Source organism: Podarcis erhardii (genome assembly GCF_964252035.2).
Source record: "Podarcis erhardii genome assembly, chromosome: 1".
Classification (NCBI taxonomy): Eukaryota; Metazoa; Chordata; class Lepidosauria; order Squamata; family Lacertidae; genus Podarcis; species Podarcis erhardii.
The window spans coordinates 9,626,574-9,650,752 of NC_138497.1; the positions used below are offsets into that span (position 1 = coordinate 9,626,574).

The 24,179-nt window shown below is 48.7% G+C and overlaps 1 protein-coding gene across 1 annotated transcript in view; it reads left to right on the top strand.

The window, feature by feature from the left end:
- PRKCH (protein kinase C eta) overlaps positions 1 to 24,179 on the top strand; it is a 120,772-nt gene that overhangs the window by 68,070 nt on the left and 28,523 nt on the right. Inside the window, exons 9-10 of the mRNA XM_081861127.1 lie at positions 38 to 211; positions 6,711 to 6,865. Of these exons, the coding sequence (XP_081717253.1) occupies positions 38 to 211; positions 6,711 to 6,865 (329 nt within the window). The remainder of the gene's footprint in view (positions 1 to 37; positions 212 to 6,710; positions 6,866 to 24,179) is intronic.

Genomic DNA, 24,179 nt, shown 5'->3' on the forward strand with positions numbered 1-24,179 from the left:
CCCTGCAAACTCAAAACATTTCTTTCTGCCTGGTTAGGTGATGCTGGCTAAAACAAAACAGACGGGATTCCTTTATGCCATAAAAGTGCTAAAGAAGGATGTGATTCTGCAAGATGACGATGTGGAATGCACTCTGACGGAAAAGCGGATTTTGACCCTGGCCAGAAATCATCCATTCCTAACCCAGCTCTACTGCTGCTTTCAGACACCTGTAAGTATTCTTCTCAACCTCCACAACAAAATCAGCATTAGGAACACAGAGATCTTCGCTTCCTGAATGAGCTCTAAATCTTCCTTACAAAACAGGTCTGCGGACCATAGAGTTTTCTGGGTTTGTTGGAGTTATTCTCAAATAAGTATAGAGAGGATCCTGCTGGGATAGCTCAGTTGGTGGAACATGAATGTTATGTACTGAGTTGAATACGATCCAGAATGCAGCAGTCTGATTGGTCCTAGAACAATAGGATCCAGAATGCAGCAGTCTGATTGGTCCTAGAACAATAGGATCCAGAATGCAGCAGTCTGATTGGTCCTAGAACAATAGAATCCAGAATGCAGCAGTCTGATTGGTCCTAGAACAATAGGATCCAGAATGCAGCAGTCTGATTGGGCCACAGGAGCCACCCAATCCAGCTCCAGGTGGAAGTGAATCCGTAACCTGATTGGCCTACAGGAGAATCCCAGAATTAGCCAATCACGTGGGGCTCGTTGTGTAAATAATGTATATAAAGCAGACATTCTGGGGGAACTTCCATTCCTCCTCACCACTGTGAGCTGAATAAAGAGCATGAAATCCACTCTCGACTCCGTATATTTCAATGAGACTCTTAATCTCAGGGTTGTGAGTTTGAGTCCCACGTTGGGTCAAAGATGATTCCTGCCTCGCAGCTCTACAGTTCTGTGATTCTCACAACTCTGGAGATCTACTTGTCTTGACTGCAATACAGTTTCTGACTTTGCAAGGAACGGGCTGTGTTTTCCTGAGAGTGAGCACTAGGTGGCAGGCGTCGCAAATAAAAAATGCAACCAGTCACATGGCCCTTAAAAAAAAAATTCCCAGGAAAGGTTAGCTGAGGAAACAAGGCAGCAGCTGCCTCGTTGGGACCTCACAACCACAGTCCACATTCTTGCCAAAGGACAGGCTTCTGAGTCCCTCGGCATTAACTTTCCTCACAAGCATTTCAATAAAACGGGATTACTAGTTTTCCCTGGGAGCGACTCCGTTTTTGAGAGGCTGATCTTCCTCTTTTCATACGTTCCCCATGATGCCTGCCAAGGAAACCGGCAGCCTCCATGCAGTGGCGTAGCGTGGGTTGTCAGCACCCGGGGCAAGGCAAGTAATTTGCACCCCCTAACCCGTGGATTTGCGCCCCATAACCCTAACCCCCAGATGTTGCGCCCGGTGCGGCCGGGCCCCCCTGCACCCCCCACGCTACGCCACTGCCTCCATGCCATACCTTTAAAGCACACAACTTTGCCCACCCCAGGGCCAGCCCACCCATGAGGCAAGGTGAGGCGACCGCCTCAGGCGGCAGGATGCACAGGGGCAGCAGATCCAAGGAATGTATCCCTCGCTGTTGCTGCCACTGTTCCCAATTTAGCTCCTCGCTCGCCTCTTCTTCCCTGGCCGGGGCGGCGGGGGGTGGGGCGGGGTGAGCCGCCATTTTGTGGTTCGCCTCAGGTGCCAAATGTCTTGGGCCCCAAAGAGTCCTGGGAGATGCAGTTTGCTGCTCACACAGCCACCCCCCCCAGCATTCTTAGCAAACTACAGTTCCCAGGATTCTTTGGGGGGGGAGCCATGTGATTTAAATGTGTGGTGTGTACACAGCCGCGGTTGTTGCTCACGGTGAGCAAGGCTGTGTTCAAAACTTCCGGTGTTGATTCCTGGGGGGTCTTCTTTGGGCAAGACAACCCATCTTGGGCCTCCACCCAAATGGGTCCACCTCCTCCCTGCGGCAAGTACTGGGGGGGTCTTATCAGTGACCCCCTCCTAAAGTATAGGCCCTCATTACATGTCCAGTTGTACCAACTCTTGAAGCCAGGTTTGAAAACATCCCCCTTGCCTCTTTTTCCTTTCCTGTTTCGGGAAGCTTTTAATGTTTCCTTTCCTTCCCCCCCCTGTTTAGGGAAGTTTTTAATATCTGGTGTCTTATCATGTTTTTAATATTCTATTGTGAGCCGCCCAGAGTGGCTGGGGAAACCCAGGCAGATGGGCAGGGTACAAATAAATAAATAAATAAATAAATAAATAAATAAATAAATAATAATAATAATAATAATTTCCTCTCCTCTCCCTCATTTGAGTCACACAAATGCTCTCCTGCTTGACATAGAACCAGCTGCCACGTCACCATCAGAAGACTAGAAAAATAACCCAAACTGAATTGCCAGGAAATATAGGGTCACAGAAACAGCCTCCTGACCTTCATTGTTGATACAATAATAATATTCATTATGATTCATTATGGAACCATTCCCAGTCCCTCCCTCCCTCCCTCTCTCTCTCTCTCTCTCTCTCTCTCTCTCTCTCTCACACACACACACACACACACACACACACACACACACACACACTTACACCGGTCTCTGCTTGCAACAATGATTTCTTTTTCCATTTTATCTTTTAAAATGATTATGTGCTGTTGCAGAGTGACTCAAAGTCCCTTTGCACCAGGCTGGGGTGGGTTGGATTGGGCAGAGGGGTTGCCTCGCCAGCCTCCCGCTGGTTGGTTGCCAGTTGTGGCGGGATGCCAGAGTCCCAATTCTGGCTCGGAGCTCCTCCTTCCTCCTGCCAAACGGGCAGGTGATGTGGGTGGCATCCTCGCCAGCGGTGGCCAATGAAAAGCCCTTTTTTTTGCGGGAGGCTCTTGGGACTGAACCCAAGAATTTGTGCAAGACAGCGTCCACTGAGCTACCAGTCTCACCTCTGAGAATTCAGCTAGATCAGTTTCTGAGTATATGAACATGAAATTTATTATGGTCAGAGACCAGCCTGTGAAACACAAATGGAACTACAATCCCAATAGCAAAACAAACATTTAAAACAATATACAACAATGGATTTTAAGTTTTAAAATGTGATAAGGCATATAAACACATAAAAACTTTAAGATAGACTACCTTAGAGAAATGACCCAGAGTCACCTGTGGATCCAAGTTTGGGAATTTTCTTAACAAACTAGATTGAATCAGGGGATGGAGAAGATCGAATTTTTGCTTTACCGGGAGGTCAGCAAGCCTCACCTTCAGGGGGTCAATGTTTTCTCCATGTGCCTCCTTGTAAAAGGGACATCTAAAAAATATGTGTTCAGGGCTTCCTATGTCCCCCAATGGACAGGCACAAATTCTCTGGTCATATGGGACTTTTTAAAAGGACCCTTCCAAGACTGGTGAGGGCAGAGCCGAGCTTCTGACAAGTGTAAAAGCCCTTCTTGCATTTTTGGATACAAGAAAAAAGAGATATGCTGCTGGTTAATTTCTGAGTACCTAGGAGCCTCCTAAATGTTTCTCCTTTTTTTCTCTGCAGCTTTTTCGTTCGGCTTGATTCCAGCCTAGAGCATTGTGCAATGGGGTCTCTCTCCCTCCCTCTCTCTCTCTCTCTCTCTCGTCTGGTCCCCATGCCCAGTTGCAGGGCCTTTTGATGCCACACGGCTTCCTGTCGACGCCATCTTTTCTCCGCCACTTCTTAGTACTGCCAGCTTCTGCCCCGGATAATACTGTCACAAAAGTTGGGCGCCAGCCCCTCACTCTCTGCCGAGTGGTAGCAAGATCCCAAGTGGTTCCAGGCACTCGCCCAGGGTCTGTGTTCCTCTGGAGAACTGAGACATGGCGGAGACTGTCTTTCCTTTAAGAAATGTGGTTTATTCACCTATTTACACCTTCAGTCTGCATGGAGAGAGTCCAGGGACTCAGCTGCACAGCCCCAATTATAACGTTATAAGTGTGTTATAAAAATGTGACACAAGATGGCACTGTAGAGCTCAATGACAAATTGCACATATATATGAAGTTTTTTTTTTCAGAGCGTTTTTTTTATATCTGTGTAGATCCATCCCAGATCTCACAGCATGGTCATATCAAGAGGGGCTTTCCCCCCATAGTAGTGCAGCCCTGAAGCCAACACGTTTCTCCCAACCTCCCTTCAGCCAGCCTGGGAGAGACTCCTGTGGTGGCTCTAAACACCGGGTGGGGGTGGAAATAAGTAAGAAATTAGATCATTTTAACAAAAGAAAAAAATCTCTATGAAAAATCGAGTTTTAAAATTTTCTGCCCTCTGGCGCCATCTGGTGTTGCATGTTTATAGCTCATTCAAATTGCCATTTCTTTACTAATGTAGCTGAGTCCCTGCCTGAAGCCTAGAGAGTCACTGCCAGAAAGTGTAGACAATACTAAGGAAGATGGACCATGTTCCTCTCTTCTTCCTGTCCCTCCTGCAAAATACTGGCAGCCTGGAGGGAACCTTAGAGTGTCATGTGAGCATTCGTTCATTTGTGACTTTCTCCCTCATTGTTTTTTTAATGGAAAACTTTCATAAATGCAAAATTGCTCCAGAGGCTGGGGTGGGGATAAGGTTTCTTGGGCTGTGCACACACCATGCATTTAAAGTACAAGAATCTTGGGAACTGTAGTTTGTTAAGGATGCTGGAAATGGTAGCTCTGGGAAGGGTAAACTGCAGTTCCAAAGAACAGTTTGGTTTAAGTGTATGGTTGTATACACAGCCTTGGTTACATCACAGGAGCTAGCCAATCTGTGCTGTGCACAGCCACTGCTCCACTTTAGAAAAGAAAGGTCTGGTTGGGTTGAATGGGGTGAAAGTGCTTCCACAGAGGCTCCCACCACCCTACAAATGTTGCACCCTTCTTCATGCACAAGTTTAAAACATTGCACAAATTGCAATGTAGTTCTGACCGTCTTAGGAAGCCCATTGTGGGTAGAAAGGACTGTAATCGGACCACTGCTGTGTGCACATACCTGAGATAAAACTTAGCCACGTGGTGATTTCAAATATCTGCGGTGAATTTTTAGTTGGCTGGACTTGAGGCCTAACTTTGGCTCTTTGTGTTTGAACTAGCAGAGGACATCACTCTCAGGGTGTGGGAACACTCATTGCATTTGAATTCCCTTCTTGTGCGCTCAGGCACCTGCCATGAGATAAAACATCCTTGCCTGGCTGGCTTTCGTTTCCCTCTGCAAGATAATAAACAAGAGTAGCTCTTTCTAGACTGAGGCAGTGCCAGATTTACGAATAAGCTAAACAAGCTATAGCTTAGGGCCCCATTCTCTTGGGGCCCCCCCAAAAATTTAAAGGATAAAACCACTGGATGTTCATTTCCAAAATATAAGATAAAAAACTAAAGGGCATCCTGATCAAATTTGCAGATGACACCAAACTGGGAGGGGTGGCTAACACCCCAGAGGACAGGATCACACTTCAAAACGACCTTGACAGATTAGAGAACTGGGCCAAAACAAACAAGATGAATTTTAATAGGGAGAAATGTAAAGTATTGCACTTGGGCAAAAAAAATGAGAGGCACAAATACAAGATGGGTGACACCTGGCTTGAGAGCAGTACATGTGAAAAGGATCTAGGAGTCTTGGTTGACCACAAACTTGACATGAGCCAACAGTGTGACGCGGCAGCTAAAAAAGCCAATGCAATTCTGGGCTGCATCAATAGGAGTATTGCATCTAGATCAAGGGAAGTAATAGTGCCACTGTATTCTGCTCTGGTCAGACCTCACCTGGAGTACTGTGTCCAGTTCTGGGCACCACAGTTCAAGAAGGACACGGACAAACTGGAATGTGTCCAGAGGAGGGCACCAAAATGGTCAAAGGCCTGGAAACGATGCCTTATGAAGAACGGCTAAGGGAGCTGGGCATGTTTAGCCTGGAGAAGAGGAGGTTAAGGGGTGATATGATAGCCATGTTCAAATATATAAAAGGATGTCACATAGAGGAGGGGAAAAGGTTGTTTTCTGCTGCTCCAGAGAAGCGGACACGGAGCAATGGTTCCAAACTACAAGAAAAAAGATTCCACCTAAACATTAGGAAGAACTTCCTGACAGTAAGAGCTGTTCGACAGTGGAATTTGCTGCCAAGGAGTGTGGTGGAGTCTCCTGCTTTGGAGGTCTTTAAGCAGAGGCTTGACAACCATATGTCAGGAGTGCTCTGATGGTGTTTCCTGCTTGGCAGGGGGTTGGACTCGATGGCCCTTGTGGTCTCTTCCAACTCTATGATTCTATGAAAAACAAATAAATTAAAACCTACATACAGCAACAGTGTTTTGTGTTGTGTAGGCTCCAATGATGTAAGTAATGGGCCCCACCTGCTAGCCTGCTCCCTAAAATATCACTGGTTATAGATACCTATTAAGTCCATAAATTACCATATAGCATATATTCAATACCAAAAAAAGCGACAACTTGTTGTTGACAAAGGACAGCTGGACATATAAAGGGCCCCATTACCTTCAGTGATCAAACCTAAATCCTGCCCTGGACTGGGGGAGTGTCTGAGAGCAGCCCATAGGGGCTTTGCCAATGCTTCTCAAGCATTCAACACTTCCAGCACTTAATGATTATTTAAAATGAATTTAATCAAAGCAGCATGCAAAATTTCAGGCTGCGTCTGACGTGGTGCCTCAGTGCATTGCCAGAGTTACCAAACGGGCTCCTTCTGAGCATGGTGTCTCCATGTCTTCTGTTAGGACCGCCTCTTCTTCGTCATGGAATTTGTGAATGGAGGGGACCTGATGTTTCACATCCAGAAATCCCGTCGCTTCGACGAAGCCCGAGCCCGGTTTTACGCCGCAGAAATAATTTCGGCCCTCATGTTCCTCCACGAAGGAGGCATCATTTACAGGTGAGCAAGAATACCATGCAATAATTTGTTGTTGTTGTTGTTGTTGATGATGATGCTTATTAAATTAAATGAATAAATTCCATTTATACCCTCCCCTTCAACCAATGATCACAGGTCTGTTCACAGCATAAAAAAACCCCCCAAAATGAATAGACCTGGGATAGCACAATCAGTAAAGCACGGGACTCTTAATCTCAGGGTTGTGGGTTTGAGCCCCACATTGGGCAAAAGATTCCGGCATTGCTGGGGGTTGGATGAGATGACCCTTGTGGCCCCTTCCAATTCTACGATTCTATGCCTCCTCTTTTTAGAATAATAAAATCAATAAAAGCAGCCTCACATGGAAATGTCAGTAGGTGCCATTTTTTCAGCCATATAGCAGTATGTGGGGGAATCAAACACCCTCCCCAATTCACCCTTTTACTGGCTCACAGCCCAACACCTGCTGCCAGCTTTTTTTTTGAAGCTATTGTCCTACCAACCTTACTGTACTCTTGTGAAACATGGACCACTTATAAACACCATCTCCAACTCCTCAAAAGATTCCATCAACGGTGTCTCTGAAAATTTTTCACATCATTTGGGAAGACAGGTGAACTAATGCCAGTGTACTGGAAGAAGCAAAGCTCACCAGTGTCAAAGTGATGATTCTTCAACATCAACTTCGTTGGACTGGTCATGTTGTGCGGATGCCTCATTATCGTCTTCCAAAGCAACTACTCTATTACTTAAAAATGGAAAGCGTAATGCTGGTGGTCAACAAAAGAAGTTGAAAGACTGTCTCAAGGAAAATCTAAGAAAATGTAGTATAAACACAGACAACTGGGAAACGCTGGCCTGCGAGCGCCCCAATTGGAGAACAGCCTTTACCAAAGGTGTCATGGGCTTTGAAGACGCTCAAACTCAGGACGAAAGGGGGAAATGTGCTAAGAGGAAGACATGCATGGCAAATCCACACCATGACCTGCAAACCTATGTCCCCACTGTGGAAGGACGTGCAGATCCAGAATTGGCCTCCACAGTCATTTACAGACTCACTGTTAAGACCGTGTTTATGGAAGACAATCTTACTCAGCTACGAGTGATCCCCAAAGAAGAAGAAGCTGGTGGCAATCTTCAGAGCAGGTGAGCATCTGGAAAGCAGAAGGGCAGAGGTGGCCCATCCTGGCCTGTCATGGCCGACTATAAATCAACAGAGACAGAAGTAGAGCTCTAAGGAGGTGGTGCCACGAATTACCCAAGTTCTTAAATACTGGTGATGCATTTATCACTCCCATCATACCCAGCTAGACCAAAGAAGCACCAGCACAGTGTTGGGTGGTGCCCATTAGGACTGGCAGGGCACAAAGCCAACTGGAGGTGGAGCCAGTGGCAGGCAGAGGAAGCTGATTCTGGCTGGGTCTCCATCTTCCTTCTGAGTTTTACAAGTGTGACACGGAGAAGGAACTGGGCAGCCACGGCCACCCTCTGGTCTGGTTGCAGTTCAGAAGACAGGCAGGCAGGGGCTTGCTGAGGGCTGTTGGAGGTTGATGGGACAGTGCCCCTTTTCACCCTGCTAGACTATCCCCCATTTGTCAGCATCGCCCTTGAGCCAGTGCACCAACTGGACTCATGCACCTCAACCCCGACTGGGCTAGGCGAGCTGGGTAGCACTGCCAGAGACCACCTTTCTCACAGGAACAGGTCACAGTGCTGTGGACTCACAGCTTAGAGCTGAGAGCACCGGATTCACTGTCTCAATAATACAGTCGTTGCGCAGCAGAGTTTTGCAGAGTCTTGCAGAGTATAAACCACTCGGAGAGCAGCTCTGTAGAATATCTTCCTTTTATTCTGTAACTACAACTATGATACAAAACTATATACAGAGCTGAATATTCTAAGCATAAATCAATGCTACACTGAGAGCCTGCAGCTGCTCTTAGCAGCAACCTTATCTCTAGACACGATCTCTAACACTCTCTCTCTCTCCCCGATACACTGACTGACTAATTGACTCACTCACTGACAGACTCACTCACTGAGCTGAATAAGTAGAAAGCAGAACATTGCTCCTCCTCTCTGTAGAATCAGCAGGCTCCTCAGGAGATTCTTGGGTATGGGAGGGGTGAAATCTCACCATTCCCCCAGCAGTTGCTGACTGTAGTCCAGGCTTCCTCAACCTTGGCCCTCCAGATGTTTTTGGCCTACAACTCCCATCATCCCTAGCTAGCAGGACCAGTGGTCAGGGATGATGGGAATTGTAGTCTCAAAACATCTGGAGGGTCGAGGTTGAGGAAGCCTCCTCTAGTGTTGTAGCTCAACATTGTATCATGGGTCCACTTGTTAGTGGGCATCATGCTTGCCACAGACTGGTTGGATGCAGAGGAACGGTGGCTTGGAGTGAGTGATCAGAGGGAGTAAAGGGAGAAGTCTGGGAGGAGGAATGTCGGAAGATGAAGAGGTAACAGGGCTTAGTGAGATGGGAGAATCGGTGGCAGAGAGGAGTCCAAAATCAGAGGCAGAAGCTGAAGCAGGAGAAGAGGGAGGCCAAGAGGCAGAGACGAGTCTTGCTGGTGTCATGGTGTCTCCCCTTCCTGCTGCGACAAGGTCCACTCCCCCTGGTCTTGCAGAACCAAAAGAGGCATGAAAAGGAGGAGAGGTTGGCTTCCTGCAGGCACGGTCTCCAATTGTTTAGGGCAAACCCTGGAGAGGAGGAGACTTTGACAGCTTTTTAAGGCTGGCATATCCCTCGGCCTGCATGGGCATCTGAAACATTGACAGAATTCAAGGGCACAGCGCGTTTGCAAAAGTAAACAGGGTCAGGCAGGGTCTGAAATTGGATGGGAGACCAGAGATTTGATTCCTGCATTGCAGGGGGTCGGACTAGATCAGGGGTCAGCAACCTAAGGCCCATGGGCCACAAGCAGCCCATGGGGGTCGTTTTACCGGCCCACGAGCCACCCCCAACCGAGCCACCTTCTTGGTGAGTCCCTGCACACTGTGCTGATCCAGCGCAGCGTGGCACAGGGACTCACTTAGGCGGCGCCAAAAATTGAGTCTGTGCAGAAGCCGAAAATTGCGTCTGCGCAGACACAGACACCGTAAATCGCAGGCACGCGCTTACGCACACCCACGATCTGGCCCACAGAGGGGGCTCCACAGCAGTGAACTGGCCCAGGCAAGGTAAGCTTTGCTGACTCCTGGACTAGATGATTCTGTGATCCTAAAGGTAAAGGTAAAGGTACCCCTGCCCGTATGGGCCAGTCTTGCCAGACTCTAGGGTTGTGCGCTCATCTCACTCTAGAGGCCGGGAGCCAGCGCTGTCCGAAGACACTTCCGGGTCACGTGGCCAGCGTGACGAAGCTGCATCTGGTGAGCCAGCGCAGCACACGGAACGCCGTTTACCTTCCCGCTGGTAAGCGGTCCCTATTTATCTACTTGCACCCGGAGGTGCTTTCGAACTGCTAGGTTGGCAGGCGCTGGGACCGAACGACGGGAGCACACCCCGCCGTGGGGATTTGAACCGCCGACCATGCGATCGGCAAGTCCTAGGCGCTGAGGCTTTAACCCACAGCGCCACCCGCTGTGATCCTAGACAGGCCCAAATATTCAGTGAGGGTGTGAATCAGGGGTGCTAAGAGGCATGACTCAGAAGGCTGTGTGGCCTGCAGAAAGTCCCCAGGGTTAGGCAGAGAGGTCTGGAGGGTCATATTTAGTCCCTGGACCGAAGGTTCCCCACCCTTGTTCAAGGACAGTGATGTTTAATGCCTCGCAAGACGAAAAACTCGCTAGACGAAAGGGTTTTCCGTTTTTCGAGGCGCTTCACAAGACGAATTTCCCTATGGGCTTGCTTCGCAAGACGAAAACGTCTTGCGAGTCTTGCGAGTTTTTTCCCTCCCCCCTTTTTCTAAGCCGCTATACTGCTAATAGCCGCTAAGCCGCTAAGCCGCTAATAGCGCTAATCCGCTAAGCCGCTAATGGCCGTGCTTCGCAAGACGAAAAAAACGCTAGACGAAGGGACTCGCGGAACGAATTATTTTCGTCTTGCGAGGCACCACTGTAGTATTATTATTATTATTATTATTATTATTATTAATACCCTGCCCTCCCCAGCCAAGACCGGGCTCAGGGCGGCTAACAACAGATATAAGAACAAATTGATTGAAATACATCTTAAAATACAAGATTAAAATACAACATTAAAACATTAAAATGCAGCCTCATTTCAATGGAAACTCAAATCAAAAACTTTGGGGAGGGGATGAAAACCTCAAGTCTACCAAGGCTAACTATCCAGACTGGTCCTACATGGGCCAGAAAAAAGCCAGGGAAGTCCCCAAATAGGAGTTCCATCTCAGAAGGAGAAAAGAAAAAGGAAAGAGGGGGAGGGGATCCAGTTGATTCCAAGTCAAAGGCCAGGTGGAACAACTCTGTCTTACAGGCCCTGCAGAAAGAAATCAGATCCTGAGGCAGAGCGTTCCACCAGGTCGGGGCCAGTGTTGAAAAGGCCCTGGCTCTAGTTGAGAGATGTTTCAGACTGGACGAATGCAACACAGAAAGCCTTAGAGAAAAGACCACGAGGAGCCGCGAGGGGCAAGAGATCAGGTGCGAGAGTAGGGGCCTTTCAGGAATGCAAGCATGTCCACATTATCACTGGAAAAGTGTTGTTGGCCATAGAAATCTTCCTCCCTTCTTCATCTCAAGCAGGCGCCGCAACACTCTCACAGCAGCCAGACTCTGAGACCGTTTTTACCAGGGAAATTGCATCAATAACTCTCCCACTCCAGCATAACATTTTGCCTGTAAATATGGAAGCAAAAGCTGGTAGCTGTGGGCACAGGCCCCCTCTGGCAAGGCGAAAGGAAGGAAGAAATGTCCCGTTAATACAGCACTCGCGTCTCGTTCTCACTTCCCCTCTCGCGCTTGATGCCAAAGCCCGAAGGAGAGGAGACGCCAAATGGTTATGCAACCGAGACCCTGTTTCAAACAGCGACGAGCGACAGCCATTGACATTCAATCAGTCCTCCGAAGAGATCTGTTTACACCGATCGGAGCACCCCCAGGCTTCGGCCTGCTCGCGAATGTATTCTCCCAGAGACGGTGGAATAAATTATCTTATGTCTAGGAGCCCTTCAGCGCATGCAAACACAAACACACACACTTGCGCCAAGTGTCACAATAAATATTCGAAGGGAAACTGATGGCATCTTGCGGAGAAACGGGCCCTCATATTACAGTTTAATGCACACCCAGAAACAAACACACGTCCTGATATTAAGCCATTCTGAAGGCAGGAGGGATGGGTAGCTGGTTGTCTTGGTTTGGAAAACAGCTGTGGAATTGCCTGAGAGTGAATGAGGCAGGGTGGGGAGGTTGTAGGGTCAGGTGAATATTTATTTAGGACCCCTCCAGACTTCCTTTTCTTGTGCATCCATGATTTGTGCTCATGGTAATCTTGGCCGGCTTTGGGGCAGACATCCTGCTTCTAGAAACATAAAATTGTAGAGTTGGAAGGGACCCTGAGGGTCATCTAGTCCAACCCCCTGCAATGCAGGAATCGTTTCCTATCCCAAATGTCCGAAATCCTGTAACCTTTTGTAGTAGTAGTAGTAGTAGTACAGCAGTACCTCGGGTTAAGTACTTAATTTGTTCCGGAGGTCCGTTCTTAACCTGAAACTGTTCTTAACCTGAGGTACCACTTTAGCTAATGGGGCCTCCCGCTGCTGCCGCGCCGCCGGAGCACGATTTCTGTTCTCATCCTGAAGCAAAGTTCTTAACCTGAAGCACTATTTCTGGGTTAGCGGAGTCTGTAACCTGAAGCATATGTAACCCGAGGTACCACTGTAGTAGTCGTAGTAGGAAAAAGGAGGAGGAGGAGGAGGTGCTGACCTTTAAAGCCCTAAACGGCCTCAGTCCAGTATACCTGAAGGAGCGTCTCCACTCCCATCGTTCAACCCGGACACTGAGGTCCAGGGCCGAGGGCCTTCTGGCGGTTCCCTCACTGCTAGAAGCGAAGCTACAGGGAACCAGGCAGAGGGCCTTCTCGGTAGTGGCACTCGCCCTGTGGAACGCCCTCCCACCAGATGTCAAGGAAATAAACAACTACAGTCATACCTTGGGATAAATGTGCTTCAACTTAAGTATTTTCGGGTTGCACTCCGCGGCGACCCGGAAGTAACGGAGTGTGTTACTTCCGGGTTTCGCCGCGTGCGCATGCGCCGACGGTCAAAATGATGTCAAGCGCATGCGCGGAAGCGGCAAAACGCGACCTGCGCATGCACAGATGTGTGGACGCGGGTTGCGTTTGCTTCAGGATATGAACGGGGCTCTGGAACGGATCCCGTTCGCATCCCGAGGTACCAAGGTACCAGACTTTTAGAAGACATCTGAAGGCAGCCCTGTTTAGGGAAGCTTTTAGTGTTTAGTAGACTATTGTATTTTAATATTCTTTTGGAAGCCGCCCAGAGTGGCTGGGGAAACCCAGTGAGATGGGCGGGGTATAAATAATAAATTATTTAATAATAATAATAATAATAATAATAATAATAATAATAATAATAATAATACCTTGCCCATCTGGCTGGGTTGATTTGGTGAAGCAAGCTTGTTTTCTGCTGCTGAAGGATAAGACCGAAGCCCATGGCTTCAAATGTCAAGAAAAGAGATTCTGACTACTGTAATAATAATAATAATAATAATAATAATAATAATAATAATAATAATAATAATAATAATAATATATTATTTGTACCCCGCCCATCTGGCTGGGTTTCCCCAGCCACTCTGGGCGGCTTCCATAGAAACCAAAAATACACTAAAATATCACAGATTAAAAACTTCCCTGAACAGGGCTGCCTTAAGATGACTTCTGAATGTCAGGTAGTTATTTATCGCTTTGACATCTGATGGGAGGGCGTTCCACAGGGCGGGCGCCACTACCGAGAAGGCCCTCTGCCTGGTTCCCTGTAGCTTTGCTTCTCATAATGAGGGAACCGCCAGAAGGCCCTCGGCGCTGGACCTCAGCGTCCGGGCAGAATGATGGGGGTGGAGACGCTCCTTCAGGTATACTGGGCCGAGGCCGTTTAGGGCTTTAAAGGTCAACACCAGCACTTTGAATTGTGCTCGGAAACGTACTGGGAGCCAATGTAGGTCTTTCAAGACCGGTGTTATGTGGTCTCGGCGGCCGCCCCCAGTCACCAGTCTAGCTGCCGCATTCTGGATTAGTTGTAGTTTCCGAGTCACCTTCAAAGGTAGCCCCACGTAGAGCTCATTGCAGTAGTCCAAGCGGGAGATAACTAGAGCATGCACCACTCTGGTGAGACAGTCCGCGGGCAGGTAGGGTCTCAGCCTGCGTACCAGGTGGAGTTGGTAGACAGCTGCCCTGGATACAGAATTGACCTGCGCCCCCATGGACAGCTGTGAGTCCAAAATGACTCCCAGGCTGCGCACCTGGTCCTTCAGGGGCACAGTTACCCCATTCAGGACCAGGGAGTCCTCCACACCAGCCCGCCCCCTGTCCCCCCTAAACAGTACTTCTGTCTTGTCAGGATTCAACCTCAATCCATTAGCTGCCATCCATCCTCCAACCGCCTCCAGGCACTCACACAGGACCTTCACCGCCTTCACTGGTTCTGATTTGAAAGAGAGGTAGAGCTGGGTATCATCTGCATATTGATGGACACCCAGTCCAAACCCCCTGATGATCTCTCCCAGCGGCTTCATATAGATGTTAAAAAGCATGGGGGAGAGGACGGAACCCTGAGGCACCCCACAAGTGAGGGCCCAGGGGTCTGAACACTCATCCCCCACCAATGTAAATGTTAGGAAGAACTTTCTGATGGCAAGAGCTGTTTGAGAGTGGAACGGACTCCCTCGAGAGGTGGTGGACTCTCCTTCCTTGGAAGTCTTAGAGCAGAGGTTGGATGGACATCTGTCCTGGATGCTTTTAGTTGAGATTCCAGCATTGCAGATGGCTTTCGGGGTCCCTTCCAACTCTACAATACTAGATTCTAAAATGGGCTCCCACCCCTTTTTATCGGCTCACCTTTTAGCAGATTAATCTCCCAGCAAATGGTGGTTATAGTTATGGCCTTGATTTGCACGCTTTAAAAAAGATTCAGAAAGTTTCCTCGTGTTTTGTTCCTGCATTTTGTGGGTTGGCAGGGCTCGCATCTCGCCTTAACCTCTTGCCTTGAATGGTTATCTCCTCCCGACTGAGGTTTACAAGCTAGCTTGTCTTCCTCAGAAAGTTTATTATACGACCTGGCATGATCCGGCTCATTGATCTCAGGGCTTCAGGGTTTATTCTCTTCTTCTTCTTTTATAGATTTTTTTTATATATACAGGACATGCTTTTTATCAACAAGTTCATAAACTTGATGGCTGAGCTGCAGCTGCTGACATTTAGAAGGTGCCTTATATAATAATCCTGGCGGTTGTTGTCATGTGTGGGTTCTTTTTCAAGGCAGAAGATTTGTAATAAAGGGCAGATAGGACACAGTTGTGGGTTTCTTTCTGCTCGGGAAAAGGCAGTTCCTAAGAAAAGGATATTAAATGAGAGGCAGGAAGTGTGTTTGCGAAATCTTTTCCCTGAATTTATTCAGTCACCTTTTCTGTTTAAAATGACAACAGTAATCTTACTTCCAATCGCCTTTAGGTGCAAATGAGGGAGCTGACTTAGCAGTCCGATCTGATACATGTTTACTCAGAAGTAAATAACCCTGATTTCAAGAAACTCCATACTTGTCTTATGCCAGGCTCCAGCACTGTCTTTAGCATACGGACCGCCGGGGTGCAAAGATCTGCCCAGCACCCCCAAATTTAGTTTAGCCACAAAATTAACTTTTATTATACTTATGTCAGACACTACGCCTTATCTCTTGTTTACGAAAGAAGGGAGGAAAAAGAAACAAACTTTTTTATTTGCTCATTTATTTACAATACACTTATACTTAAGTGTACAACACCACCACACTTAAACTTATAAGTATTATTTAGGCACCTACGTAGGAGATACTTCAGTCATGTCAAAGGTGCCGCTGACCCTGCTGCCGCGTAGAAGCTCAATACAATACGAAACATATTGTTTTGGTGGAAGAGTTAATTTCGCATCCACTGCACCGTTGTGAATGACACGCCCCACCGTTCTGAGTGACAAGCGCCGCCGCTGGCATGGCGCGTATTTGGTAAATGAGCGCACAAAGTCAGAAGTCCTGTAGTGAAACAGTAGGTATACATTTCGCTAATACCTAGGTGTAATGGTTGTGGGTAGGTTACTCGTGCGTAAATTGCTCCCAGTTCAGTTAGATCGTTTGCTCAGCCATGTTTAGGGTTAGAGCTCCCCCTCCGTGACCTGTTAGTCACTTGTAGAATCCGACAGTGGGCGTCTCTTGAACCTCTTCCAGCATAAAAGCTGTTTGACCCCAAGTCTCCTTCTCCTCCTATGTTCCCTGCGCGGAACGCATCTGCACAAGTAAGGGGACGGCAAGGGCGTGCCTGCGCTCTCTCCGCTGGTTTCGGTTGAAGGGTCTTGGAGCCCTGACACCGATTCCTCCATCTCCCTCTCCTCTCTATTGGTGTCACGCTGAATTGCTTCCCCCCGACTGGTTCCCTCCCTGGCATCGCTCTGGAGCCCTGCCTCCGCTTTTCGCTCTGATGTCAGTTCCCTGACACTAGTCATACAGTTGTACCTCGGGTTAAAAACTTAATTTGTTCTGGAGGTCCGTTCTTAACCTGAAACTGTTCTTAACCTGAGGTACCACTTTAGCTAATGGAGCCTCCCGCTGCCGCTGTGCCACCGCTGCACGATTTCTGTTCTCATCCTGAAGCAAAGTTCTTAACCCGAGGTACTATTTCTGTGTTAGCGGAGTCTGTAACCTGAAGCGTCTGTAACCTGAAGCTTCTGTAATCTGAGGTACCACTGTATATGTATGTATTTTGTTTTTCTAGCTTGATCAAAATTATTTATTATTTCATAGCAGGTAGATATTTAAGAGCTTAGGCAGCTTCAGAATTTGGCGCCCGGGTGCCCTACACCCCTTGCACCCCCGGGTAAAGACGGCCCTGCCAGGCCTGGAGATACGGATCTGCTACGTATCGTAGGCTCTCTCAGCCCAGGAGGGGAAATATTGCTTGGGCTAAACCAAACCAAATTACACTAGTTTGAAGTGGGTGTGATTTTGGCAGGGAGGAGATGGGTTGGATGAGGAAGCCTGGATTTCCTAAGAAGCTGTCTCCCCCATGAATTTGTCCAATCCTCTTTTACAGCCAGCTGAGTTGGCGGCCATCACTGTTGAGTTCCAGAGTTTAACTATGCGCTGTGTAAAAAAAATACTTTCTTTTATCTCTTCTGAGCGACTCCACTCAGGACCTAGAGTGGAGAGCACCACACCCTGGACATGTCCTGGGGAACAAACTGGTGAGAGTGGAACGTAATATATAATTTGAACAGTGGAAAAACCAGAGAGGTACATTTTGGCCTCTTCTGTAAAAGAGGATTGGACAAATTTCTCACGAAGTTTTCTCACGAAATTAAAAGACGCCTGCTCCTTGGGAGAAAGGCGATGGCAAACCTAGACAGTGCCTTAAAATGCAGAGACATCACCTTGCCAACAAAGGTCCGTATAGTTAAAGCCATGGTTTTCCCAGTAGTGATGTATGGAAGTGAGAGCAGGACCATCAAGAAGGCTGATGCTTTTGAGTTATGGTGCTGGAGGAGACTCTTGAGAGTCCCATGGACTGCAAGAAGATCAAACCTCTCCATTCTGAAGGAAATCAGCCCTGAGTGCTCACTGGAAGGACAGGTCGTGAAGCTGAGGCTCCAATACTTTGGCCACCTCATGAGAAGAGAAGACTCCGTGGAAAAGACCCTGATGTTGGGAAAGATGGAGGGCACAAGGAGAAGGGGACAACAGAGGAAGAGATGGTGGGACAGTGTTCTCGAAGCTACAAACATGAGTCTGACTGAACTGTGGGAGGCAGTGGAAGACAGGAGTGCCTGGCGTGCTCTGGTCCAGGGGGTCACAAAGAGTCGGACACGACTGAACAACAACAAACATTTTGGCCTCCTAACATTTTTTTATTCTTATTCATACTTACCAAAAGATATACATACCCAGTACAAAGTATCTTTTTATAGTACACCAGAATAAAAGAAATGTTTAAAAAATCTAATCTAAAAAGAAACAGGAGCAAAGATAAAGGAGAAGGGGGAAAGAAAAGAAAAGAAAAGAAAAGAGAAAAGACGAGGGGGGAAAGAGAGAGAAAAGAGAAAAAGATGAAAAGACTTCTGGTTTTCTATCTATAGTAACTTGCTCAAAGTATTCACTCAAACTGATATCCAACTATTCTATTTTCCACAAGCCAGTATTTTTTCAATCTTCAAATCCAGATATTATATTTTCTCTTTCATGCAAAAAGTCCACAAGAAGCTTCCAGTCCTTAATAAATGTCAATAATGACCAGAGAGGGACATTTTGGGTTGTTTGAAGAGTGATGAGTTTTTCCCCCTTCGTGTCTCAAGATTCTTGCAATGTTTCCAGCCCATGTTAGTCCGGAGGCTGATAGCTGCAAATGTTTCCAGGTTATATTTTCCCACACAGGCTTCAACATGTGTGAATCGGTGGCTGAGTTGAAAGCTGGCATGTAATGTAGTAGCTTTAGGGAGGAGGAGGAGGAGGAAGAAGAGGAGGAGGCGTGAGGTTGGCACTGCACTCATTCTGGCTCCTATGAGCACCTCTTCTTTTGCCGCTTTAGAAAAACCAGCACCGAAGAGGCTCTTTGGGCTTGTCTTGCAATCTGAATTTGTCACCTTCTATTGCTCTGAAAAATGTTTACGCCACTCTTCATATTCTTCTGCCCGCCTCGCTGCCTTTCTCTGCACCAGCTCAGCCCTCTCACCTGCCTTGACAGGCTCCTCTTAAGCACTTGGCACCACCTGAGCCTTCCCTTATTCCGCTTAGTCTTTTAATGTTCACCCTCCCTTGTTTGGGCATGTTCTGTGCAATGTTTTAATAGCCCTTCTGGGTCATAAGTGCCTTGGACGTGGCTGGCAGAGCACAGCAAGTCTCGCAGAGCTTACTGTGGAAGCTTAGGAGAAGCAGGGTTCACACCCTTGGTGGATCGCATTGGCTCAGAGGCTGCAGGGCTCTTACCTGGTCAGCTGCTGGTTGCCTTTTCCTAAGCACAGGGAGGGTCCCCAGCCAGCTCAGCACTTGAGCATATGCATCCATCTGTCTTGGGAGACAATGGAGGTGTTGGAAGGTTGCGGTGCCTGCAATGGCTGTAGAGACCGATACAGGAGAGACAGGTTCTGTTGCAGCTGAGGCACATGAAGGTGTCCAGTTGTGCTGCTGCAGATGGACAAGGTGCCTTGGCTTAAAAAATAGGGCCATTTGAATCATTGAAGATTCTTGGGTTTTCCCCGACCACGTATGAGGCCGCATAGTGGGGCATAATGAGCCACTCAGATGCATTTCAGTTTTTTGTTAAGGCGGGAGATGCAATCCCAAATCTCAAAGCATGCATTGTAGTTTGGTTCTTAATATTCAGAGAACAGCCATCTAGGGTCGTCGCTTCCAGTGGCCATGTTTACGGAGCATCCGTCCTGGTTTGTCTGCAGGGAGATTAGACAACAGCTGGCTGTTTTTAATGAGCCTTCTTCACTCCAATTTGCGCACAGAGAGACTAGACAAGGTCTGGTCTTTTGGGGAAGTGGGTTTGTTGCTCAAGAGCTCTCAATCCGCTTTAATCCACAGACTTGATTTGCCGGTATCTCGACAGTGACTGAATCCCACTCAAAAATTGTGACAGTCCAGAAGCACCCTGGATGGTGTCAGAAGTGGAGCTAGCTGTTCCAGCACCCAGAGCGTGCACCCAGGGGTGGAGCCATGGGGGCCATGGTGAGCGTCCCAGGGGCTGAGACACCCATGGGCGAGGAGCGAGTCTCCCATGGCAGGCTGCTTCCTGGGCTGGTTGGGGTGGGAGCCATGCCGCTTTGCCAGCAGCCTTCCTCCCTTCCCTCTTCCTTTTGACAGCTTGGGGGAGGCTCCCCCCCCCAGGAAGCAGCCTGGGAGTGGGGGGCAACAGCACACTGCCCGCCTGCAACTCCCAAGCTTCCCCCAAGCTGTCAAAATCAAGGGGGAAGGGGGGAAGGCCACCGGCAAGGCGGTGGAACTCTGCCCCTTCCCCCCGACGGCTCGGGGTAGGCTTGGGAGTCATGGGCAGGTGGTGCACCGAATGTCACCCCCCTCAGTGATGACACCCGGGGTGGGCTTCCCCCACTGCACCCCCCTTCCTCTGCCCCTGGATGATGTCGATTTTAGCACTTCAGCTAGAAGAGCATCGCTAAGGGCAGATCCACTGCATGCGTTTAAAGCTCATCCAACACACATTTAAAGCATGTGATTCCCCCTGAAGAATCCTGGGAACTGTAGTTTCCCTCCTTACAGAGAGCTACACGCCCCAGCACCCTTTGGAAAACTACACTTCCCAGAATTCCTTGGGGAAGTCGTGTGCTTCAAATGTGTGTCGGGTGTCCTGGTGGAAACTTTTCGGTGTGCCCACTGATGAGTGCTTTGGAAACCATGATTGTGGGGGAAGAAGCTTGTAAAGAAAGTGGAGATGGGCATTTGAAGCCTCCTTTGGCATTGCAAGGATGGTTGTATCACAGAGCCAGTGTCTGAGTCACAAGTGGAAAGGGTTCCTGATCCATCTCTCCCCCCTCCCCCCCCGGGACCTTGTGATCGGCTGACGATCCACAATTACTGTAAATAAAGCTGAGTAATCTGTGTCCTGGGAAATGTGCGTGTGTGTCTGTGAACCTTTCCCCTGCCAGCTGGCAAACTGCAGAACGCTTGGCTTGTGGCAGGGTTAAAAAGAGGCCAAAGCTCAGCCTGAGAGAACAGGCTTTGCCCATGCAAGGTCCTGGGTTCAATTGTCAATTTCCCATCAGAGGTTCTGCAGCATCTTCACCTTAGGTAGCTCCTGCTAGACAGCAGAGAACCAGGACTGGTCAATGTAGTGTGTTCCCTCCCCAGATATTCTACAGCTCCCATCATTCTTGACCATTGGTCATGCTGACTAGGGATGTTGGGAGTTGTAGTCTGCCAATGTGGAGGCCATCACATTGGCTGTTCCCGGGGCAGACAGCGCTGGCTGGCTGAACCAATGGGCTGACAGCATAAGGCAGTTTTGTGTGCTCCTAGGTACCGATCAGATATGCAGGTGACATAACCTTGATGGCAGAAAGTGAGGAGGAATTAAAGAACCTTTTAATGAGGGTGAAAGAGGAGAGCGCAAAATATGGTCTGAAGCTCAACATCAAAAAAACGAAGATCATGGCCACTGGTCCCATCACCTCCTGGCAAATAGAAGGGGAAGAAATGGAGGCAGTGAGAGATTGTACTTTCTTGGGCTCCATGATCACTGCAGATGGTGACAGCAGCCACAAAATTAAAAGACACCTGCTTCTTGGGAGAAAAGCGATGACAAACCTAGACAGCATCTTAAAAAGCAGAGACATCACCGTTCCAACAAAAGTCTGTATAGTTAAAGCTATGGTTTTCCCAGTAGTGATGTATGGAAGTGAGAGCTGGACCATAAAGTAGGCTGATTGCCGAAGAATTGATGCTTTTGAATTATGGGGTTGGAGGAGACTCTTGAGAGTCCCATGGACTGCAAGAAGATCAAACCTATCCATTCTGAAGGAAATCAGCCCTGAGTGCTCACTGGAAGGACAGATCCTGAAGGTGAGGCTCCAGTACTTTGGCCACCTCATGAGAAGAGAAGACTCCCTGGAAAAGACCCTGATGTTGAGAAAGATGGAGGGCACAAGGAGAAGGGGATGACAGAGGACGAGATGGTTGGACAGTGTTCTCGAAGCTACGAAAATGAGTCTGACCAAACTGCGGGAGGCAGTGGAAGACAGGAGTGCCTGGTGTGCTCTGGTCCATGGGGTCACGAAGAGTCGGACACGACTAAATGACTAAACAACAACAACAACAGGTACCGATTGGGCATTTACAGGCCAGTTTCCCTTCATTGAAATCTCTGGTCTAGAGTTACGAGTTGCAAAGTGAACCCAGAGCTCAGCGCCCTTTGCAACTCTGCTCAGCTTGTTTGTGTTCTAATGGGTTTCATGATGTTCCTCCAAATAAACTCAAAGCACACTTCACATGGAACTATTCCCACAACCAGTCCTTTCCCGAGAGCTGCTGGGTCAGGGTTTCATCAGGAGCTGTTTTAGCAGTTGGCATCATGCAACATGCTGGAGGCAGGGAGGCAAAATGATGTGATGTAGGACCCGGAAGAGCACCCGGCAAGCTCTCCCTACCTGGAGATGATGAGGACTGCACCTGGGACCTTCAGCATGCAAAGCAGATGCTCTACCACTGCACTATACCTGAAGGAGCGTTTCCATCCCTATCGTTCTGCCCGGACACTGAGGTACAGCTCCAAGGGTCTTCTGGTGGTTTCCTCACTGCGAGAAGCAAAGCTACAGTGAACCAGGCAGAGGGCCTTCTTGGTGGTGGCTCCTGCCCTGTGGAATGCCCTTCCACCAGATGTCAAAGAAATAAACAACTATCTGACTTTTAGAAGACATGTGAAGGCAGTCCTGTTTAGGGAAGCTGTCAGGGGTTCAGGGAGAGAGGCGCAGATGAGGGAGGAGACAGAGAGCGAGGGGGAAGGATTCCAGGGTGACGAGGAAGAGGACGACAATGACCCAAGATTGTCCATGAGTCCGTCCAGTGAATCGGAGGACTCCCAAAAGGGAGCCCCTCTGGTCAGGCCAAGGGGAGCTAGAGGGGGAAGCAGTCAGGAGCAGGGGAACGAAGGGGGAACCCCCAGTGGGAGTTGGAGATCGGGACTGGCTGCTCCGCCGGAACGGAGTGAAGGGGGTGGAGTGACCAGTGTGTCAGGGGGAGCAGAACAGGAAGCAGAGAGGGGAAGGAGATCGGGGCAAGACGTCCTGACGGAAGGGGCGGAAAGTAGTACCGAGAGCAGTGTAACTGTCGAAGGGAAGGTCAGGAGCAACGTACGCGCGCCAAGTTCAAAATGGGAGGCGCGCGGAAGTGAAGAGAGCCCTGGGGAGGAGCCTGGTCCCAAAGCGCGAAGGAGGGGGGAGCAGGCGTCAGAGGATTCAGCCTCTGGGGAGTCCCGAAGGGAGAGAACACAGGGGGGCAGAAAGACCCTGCGGAAAAGGAAAGAGAGGAAGAGGTGGACCAGTACAAGCCTCTTAAACTGGTGTAGAGGCGGGACTGACTCAGAGGGGACTTCAGCGGTCTAAGCATAACAGACGTGGAGTCACGGAGCTCGGATGCAAAGCTAAGAATGTTCTTCAATAAAAGCTTTTGTACATAAGCCGGACTGGACTTTGGTCTCTTGTGAGCTTGGACCACGGGTGACTCTGACAGTAGCTTTTAATATTTGATGAATTATTGCATTTTAATATTTTGCTGGAAGCCGCCCAGAGTGGCTGGGGAAACCCAGCCAGATGGGCGGGGTATAAATAAATTATTATTATTATTATTATTATTATTATTATTATTATTATTATTATTAACCTTCCCCTAACTTTTAAGCTGCCCCTATTTGAACCTTGCAGTAACACCAGGATACGTCATGGACTAGCCGGATGCAGAGGAGTGGATGGAGGAACCAACTGGGGAACCACCAAGGGAAATAGACTCAGAGCCCAGGGAGTGGTGGTGGGACGACCATGAGTGGTCAGAGGGAGAAAAGGGAGAAGCCTGGGAAGAGGAGATGCCGGAAGCAGAAGGGGCAACAGGTCTTTGTGAGCTGGGAGAGTCTGTGGCAGAGAAAAGTGCAGAATCAAAGGCAGAAGCTGAAGCAGGGGAGGAGGGAGACCAAGAGGCAGAGATGAGTCAGGCTGGGGAAGAGTCATGGGTGTCTCCTTCTCTGGCTGCAACAAGCTCACCTCCCCCCTGGTCTTCCAGGACCAGGAGAGCCATGAAGAGGGAGGAGCAGAGACAGGCAGGTTGGCATGGTCTCAGATTGCTTGAAAGGTCAACACCGCTGCAGTGCCCTCCAGAAACTGATGGACTCCAACTCCCATCATCTCCAGCCAGCATGTCCGGAGAGCTGGGGTGATGGTAGTCAGAGTCCTACACTCTCTGGAGCCCCGTTGAAGCCCATAGGGATTACTTCTGAGTAGGCCTGCCTATGATCGCACTGTAATTCCCTGGCATGATTCTCTCTTCTGAGCTGCCTCTCGCAACTCAGTAATAGGAGTGGGTCACTTTTTTGGCACCTCTGAAGGGTGGCATCTCACAGCGCACATTTCCAAAAGCGTTTCCACATCAAGGAGCGATGGTTT